Consider the following 7,045-nt stretch of genomic DNA (forward strand, 5'->3'; position numbering starts at 1 on the left):
ATATTTTAAAAAAGGAAGGAAATAAATAATTAATGCAGTCTTTTCCCCTTCTCGTTTAGGACCACCTGGTGTACCTGGAATCACTAAAAATGGTCGTGATGGCGCTCAGGGTGAACCCGGCCTCCCAGGGGATCCTGGTACTCGTGGTGCTATTGGGGCTCAGGGAACCCCAGGAATATGTGACACATCGGCTTGCATGGGAGCTGTTGGAGCATCAACTTCCAAAAAATCGTAAAACAACAGTGCAAGAAGTGAAGAAGTGACTGAGTATTTAAATAAAGAGTGCATTGTAAGAGAGCAGACAGAATCCTCCTAGTGGTAAACGGACAGATGTTCCTTCTCTTATTTTAAGTGGAGACTTTGACACAGTTCTATGAAAAAGCAAGCATCAGATGAAAACTTTAATTAAAAGATGCTTTATGAGTATTTTTCTCCTCCCCTCAACTATTTTCCAGAATTTTTACTGCTAAACCACCTCACCTTCCCTTTCTCCCTTTGTTCAAGAGATCTGCAAGAGGAAGTCTTGTTCCTTTTTACCATCGCTCCCCCTAACTGTACATTAAAGATCACGGCTTTTCTGTACAACTGAATTCCTTGGGGCTGCTCCCACCGACTTCTGTGATGCGGGTTTGTGCACTAAGATAGACGTTGTTAAGGTATTTGGACAAAATGCTACTTACATCAGTGGAAATCAGGCACTTAAATATCCTATATTTTAATAACTTAAGATTCTGGCCTAAGTAAAGACCACAGCTTATGTATGTAGTCAGTTATCAGACTGCACCTCAAATATTTGCCAAGACTAGTAAATAGTAATCCTCTTGCAAACAAATTCTTGCCAAAGGTGTCGTGTATCTATTCTAATCTACAGGGGAGAAGTTTGGACATTTCCATATGATAACGAAGGAAATGAAGTATCAGCATTTTCACAACCTCTACTTAAGCTATTTGCACAGTAATTGTGAATGAAGCCCCAAATAAGAAAAGATGCTCTTTTACAGTCCAGCCAAAAAAACTGTATGAACTGTTGTAAAAATAAAAGGAGTTTTTTTTTAACCTTTTCTTTGTGATGTTGTAAGTGTCATTATACACACCAAGTTAACTCAGCTCAACTCCTTGTTCCAGAACTGGTTTTACTAGGATGGTTCGGAAATAAATTGCTGCAAAATTGTCTATATCTGTGATTTAAAACAGCATTTATTTTGGGAGACCTTTTTCTACTTTAAAACCCGCTAGCATCATCTATTTAAAAAAAATTAATAAAACCAGTCTCAGCTCACACACTACTCTATTTCTGCCCTATACCCTAAAGCTTATGAACAAAGGAGATATATTAATCTTTAAATACGAAAATAATTTCTGCACTTAAATAATCTGTTTACAATATGCCACTGTCGGACTAAAGTAACACTACAAGAATGTGTTGGACAGTTGTGTGACAGACACTAAAAACAGTACTGTATTTAAAAAGAAATGCTAACAAACAGCATTGTATTACGCTGCGGGACCAAGCGTGTTAAAACATATATGGTAAATATGAACTTCATAAAATTAGCAGTTTAAAAACTATGCACTTACTCAATTAACTAACGCAACCTTTAAATTTTTAACAGAAAAAGTGGTCATTATAATACAGTAACTTTAAGTTCTTTTTACATTTGAAGAGTACCTTAGCACCTTTACTCATTAAAATAACAGGAAGGATTGATGTTCTACAACTATTCCTAACAGGATAATCTTTTTTTTTAAAAAAAAGCTATAACAAAGAAAACCCAAAGCAGAACCATAAACAGAAAAAAGAACATATTTTTAAATAACTAAAGAGGAAAAATACTTAGCTGTCATGGCCTTTTTGTGTAGCTTCTGGTTTCAACGCCCCTTTCAGAGCACTGACTTCTGTTACTGATAGTTAACTTTCATTTCTATTTTGAATAAAGAATGTTTTCTTTAAAGCTCTACTTATATATATTTTTACTAGTTGTGCTTTGCAATTCATATTCAGCATGTAAACTGAGAAAATGTAATACAGCTTGGGCCATTGTTAATGAGCCACATTTGTCATACAATTCAAGGCAGTCAGGTCAGACTACTTGGTCTCCGTAGACACGTGTGTTTTCCTGCATTGGACATGTTACAAACGAGTCTGATCTTGCTATTTTTAGTCTCCTGCCTGTTTTAGCACAGAACACAGTCTCAAATTCCTAAAAAAAACCAAAATAAAAACAAAACAAAACAATCACGTTTAATGTAGGTACTTGCTTGAGTTATATGGTTTTGTTTTACTCGTGTCTTGGAAAAAAAAATACACCTACATCTACTCTCTTCAGACAGGCAGCAGAGCCTGAATTACTCTGGGGCTGCAACTACTGGATATAGATGTATGAGAGCTACTTACAGGGCACCAAAACCTTTACTATCACCCACTCTGAAACAGTGTGGGCACACAGCTGTGAACCCTATCATGTAACTACCAGCTTCTGAAAGCCAGCTAGAAGACAACTCCGTGAAACATGGAGAAAATAGAGAAAATTAATGAGAAGAGGGGAGGGAAGGGAGGAATGACTGAAGAGGACCTCAATTCTACGTTGTTGTCCAGATAGCACCATGCTCAGAAACTGGGCTAAATTAAAGAAGAATAAGTAAATTTAAAAATCTGATTTGAAAACCTTGACTGAGGACAGCCTACGATTTCCCACTACTGAATTGAATCTGTTGTGAGGACAGGTACTAAAAGAAGCATTTTCAAAAGGAAGTTTCAATGATACAGAGGTCCTCCACGAACAGCATCAAGCAGAAGCATTCCATGTATTTTTAGCTTTAAAACATTTCATAGTTTTATCAAGAACAAAAATGAAATGAGAGTTAAAACCTGTTTCAGAGAATCACCGTGCCTTTCCCGAATGTACTTCAGAAACGCCGTTGTCCATTGTAAAGTTGTTGCCTTATCAGTATCAACGGTACAGAACGGGACCAGGAGATTCAGCTCATCACAACAAATCCGGATTCTGCGCCTAAATGGGAAAGAAGGAAGGAAAAAAATGGGAAAAAAGGAAGACCACTCACATGGGCTGCAAGCCACAGACTTTAGGGACTTCTTTTTCTTTGCTACAGGCATGTTAGTCATGTTGTATGCAAGTTACCTTACCTTTATAGAATTGGTTACATGTTTTGATATCCTTGTTTTTGTTTACAGAAGAATGACCACTATGAAACATACATTTTAATTTTGCTTCCTCTAACAAACACCAAAACCTCACCACGTGCATTTCACGCTTCGTCTTGTAGGTAAAACAAAAAAACTGTCAAATTGATATTTTACTCTGGGTAACGACAGGAGTATTACAGCATCGTTACTTTAGGTTACTATTTTTAGTTCAAAAACTTTGTCTTGCCGCTCCTAAAGCAAATTACCTTCTGTCTCGCTCCATGCGGTTATGTCTTTCCCTTCGCTGAGCGGTCCCATCCTGGGCACCACTGTGCACCTGCAGACTGGAACTGGACAGCGCTGGCTGCCAAGAGCACGTGGCAGATGCAGAGCCCTGGCCAACGTCATGCATGTTCTGAATTTCAGTAAGAGGTTTCCGGTCTATGTTTGGGCTCATTCGGCTGCAACTTCTTCTATTCATCGAGTGCTTGCATAAAGTGTCTTCTTGGAAAAAAACAAAGAGGAAAAGGACGACCTAGTTGTAACTCTCCCACTAACCACTGAAAATTAAGATCGTGAAAGTATTTTTCTTGTCACTTTATTTATGTGGAATAATCTTTTTAGTTTTACTGCCAATCCAGACTGACTCGGAAGCCCTAAGGCACGGCTTGCTGTTTCAAAATCCACCTAGCTTCTATTTTCCAGGAGCACCCAAGGAGAACATGCCTGCCTTTGATGAGAAGCTGAGGCAGTCCTTGATGTTCTTCAGTTCGATACTGCCTGGATCTGCTATTTTAGCTTTGGGGTCAAAAAGTGTAGAAAGAAATCAGTGGCTTATGCTAGGCCCAGGTTTTCAAAGGTATTTTGCAACATTGGGTTTTCTCATTTCAAGCCAGAAGTGCTAAACAATCTTGAAAGTACAGCTAAAATCATAGGTGTTGAATTTGTTTGGAGAAATCTAATCCCATACTGCCTATAGCACATCTCAGACATAGAAACCACACCTCATGCAATTCACTAAAATCATATTAATTCTAAAAACAACACACATTCAGACATCGAATGCCAAGGGCAAGCTAAAAGAAAAGAGGAGAAATGGTTTACCTCCGCCTTTAAGCCAAACTTCCTCAGGCAAAGGTTTATTCATGGCACCTACTTCCTGTTTTGTGGATTCAACTTCCTGATAGCAGAAAGACAATGTCTTGGGTAACCCAAGGTCTTGATGTTTGGCAGCGTCCAAAATAGTGCAAGGTGCTCCAGAGGTCTGTGAAAACCAAAAAGGAAGTCCTTTATATACATAAAAAATAGACTATTTTGATATCTTCATGTTAACTTCTTGTGTTGTATCAGACTAAATCCCAGTTACTTCTGCACACCACAACCATAGGATTTTAAGAGATTGCTGGATTTTTGGGGAATGTCTCTGACATTTCTGAGTGCAGTGCTATCACTCTTGCTTCAGAGGTTACTGCGAGTCAGGTGGGTTTTTTCATCAAAATTAATTAGAAAAAAAAACAAACCATAGAAAATGGTACTAACTAAGTGACTCCTTCTCGTCTTGAGTAGATGAAGCAGATGATACTGATAAATTCAAGGAAAAAACCAAACCTCTTCCTGTGAGAACTTTAATGGCCTGGATGCACATCTTATTTCTTTATTAAAATGTTTATTTATTTATTACAAAGGACATAAGTTTCCCACAACTGATTTGTGTGGCAAATGACTTTTGATGGTCTTAAAGACTAACGTAAGAATAAATACATTGCATTACAGATCCTTCTGAGCAGCCCTATTCAAACCAAGCCACACTTTAGCACAAACCTTCAGAATCGTATCCCACCTAAGAGGTTAACATCATCATCGTTTGACATTAGCAGAGTACAAGTGGCGAACAGTTCTCTACCTGTGCTTGTGAAGGATTAGCACTCCCAGCAGAAGAGCACGTGTTCATAGTAAATAACGGGTATGTGAACTGTAAAGAAGGGGTGGCAGGTGCCGTCTTACTTTTCCCAAATGCGGCACACTTGTTGTCTTGCTGATGAAGAGGAACACCAATCGGTTCTGACGGCTGTCGAACCAGTGTCACTAAACTTAAAAATAAAAAAAAGCACCAAACAGAAAACATACCAAACTGACTACTTGAGAATGAGTACAGAAAAATTTACAGCTACACGTACTTTTAGTAACTATCACCAAGAAACCAACTTCATTTACTGTAAACAGAAATCACTTTTATTGCTATATTGCCTACTTCAGGGACAAAAAAAAACCAGACGAGAAGGTATTCTATTCTGTGCAGCAACAATTCAGCTTTATGTCTCAGTAATATGCTTCATCAGCACACCAATAGTTACCAGGCCAGATTGCAAAACAGTATTTTTGCTTGAAGTTTTCCTCCATAGTCAGGCCTCCACATTATAACACTGATCAACTGCTCTCAGTATTTTATTACGATCAAAAATCTACTTCGCTTTAAGCAAGTTGTATGTTAAAACTAGGTAATGTTCTTCTCTCTCCTTTACTTACATTACATGCTGTTATCAAGAATAAAGTTATAAAGGAATGAATTTTGGAACTACATTCTCTACCATGTGCGATATACAGAGGGGCATAAATTGAGGTCAGTGGAATTGCAGCCACAGGTTAAAAGAGCTCAACCCACCATTCTCAGGTATTTAAGAGAGTACTGTTCTTAGGTTTCGTGTAGAAAACCAGTTCTGAACTATATGATGATACATAGTTTAACAACATAAACTAAAATTAATTGCAACACACTTGTTAAGAGTTACTCCAGATTCTTGGGGTTCTTGACATCTGGGGTTTTCTGTCTGGATGCTGCTGAATCTGTCTTCCAACCGAACTCTGACTGCAGATTTAGATCTAGGCTCTGGTGCCAGTGCCGAATTTTCAACAAGTATGTTTCCTTTATTCGCCCCAACAAAATTTTCATCATGTTTAACTTTCACTAAACTGTGTCCTGGGACTTCTACAGAGCTACTGTTAGGCATTTTATCTGGCTGGTTCAAAGGGATGTTAGGCTCGCTAAGCAACAACATTCTGAGATCCTGAAAGTCAGCACAGCCCAAATGTGTGTTTGAACCGAGCAAATGGCTGTCAGAAGGTAATCCTGACTGACATGTAACTGGGCAAACCGGCTGGCTCCCAGAGCTGCTTGAGGGACAGCCCTCCTGACTGGTATTCAGAGGGGTGGCTGCAGAATTACCAGGCGGGGAGAAAGAAGTGAGCCTAGCTTCCACTTCACCTTCGCTAGCTTGTATCTCCGTATGTGAGTAAAGTATGTGCTGCAGCTGCATATACTCAATTTCCATCATCTCCACCAGGCTGACGTCTGTGGTGGTGAAGCTAAGATTTTGCTCACCAAAGGAAATGTCACTTGGCCCTCCAGGTCCGACAGCAACGGGAGCAGGATCAGGAACACTAGCTGTGCTCTGAGGAATGGAGATCTGAGGCTCCTCTGGGGCTGATCCTGACATGACTACAGTAAACCTAATCAGTTAACAATGTCTCTTGCAACAGTAAACCACAAAACCTGCAAGAATTATCAGTAACATTCATTAAAAAAGGCGGGGAGGAAGGGAAGTGATACTTAACACTGTTTCTGTACCACAGCGAGGTACCAAGGCATGGAAGGAGCTCCTGATAGCGCAGTGCCTCACAGCATAGCCGTGTCTCCCCCCTCCAATGTCCCTCTGAGCCCAGGAGAAAACCTTCCTCCCACTCCCACCACCAGAAACGGTTTTCACCCGCCAGCACCCGTCCTTGGCTGGAGGCTCTGGGTACTCCTGCTGCCTAAGGCTCCCTCAAAGCAGCCCTCATGCGAAGGCGCAGGGAAACGCCCCAGCTGACAAGACCTGGCGTTACGGGGGTTGAGGGGAAAAA

The 7,045-nt window shown here is 39.9% G+C and overlaps 1 protein-coding gene across 1 annotated transcript; it reads right to left on the reverse strand.

Moving 5' to 3' along the window:
- Nucleotides 1–2,081: 2,081 nt before the first annotated feature.
- On the reverse strand, nt 2,082–6,639 carry TCFL5 (transcription factor-like 5 (basic helix-loop-helix)). Its single transcript, XM_010188032.1, has 6 exons — nt 5,921–6,639; nt 5,049–5,235; nt 4,250–4,409; nt 3,412–3,646; nt 2,870–3,011; nt 2,082–2,201 (listed from the first exon to the last, which is right to left on the reverse strand). The coding sequence occupies exons 1-6, from the start codon at nt 6,637–6,639 to the stop codon at nt 2,082–2,084; spliced, it is 1,563 nt and encodes a 520-aa protein (XP_010186334.1).
- Nucleotides 6,640–7,045: the final 406 nt, after the last annotated feature.

This window comes from Mesitornis unicolor, unplaced genomic scaffold (assembly GCF_000695765.1).
Source record: "Mesitornis unicolor isolate BGI_N332 unplaced genomic scaffold, ASM69576v1 Scaffold44847, whole genome shotgun sequence".
Lineage (NCBI taxonomy): Eukaryota > Metazoa > Chordata > Aves > Mesitornithiformes > Mesitornithidae > Mesitornis > Mesitornis unicolor.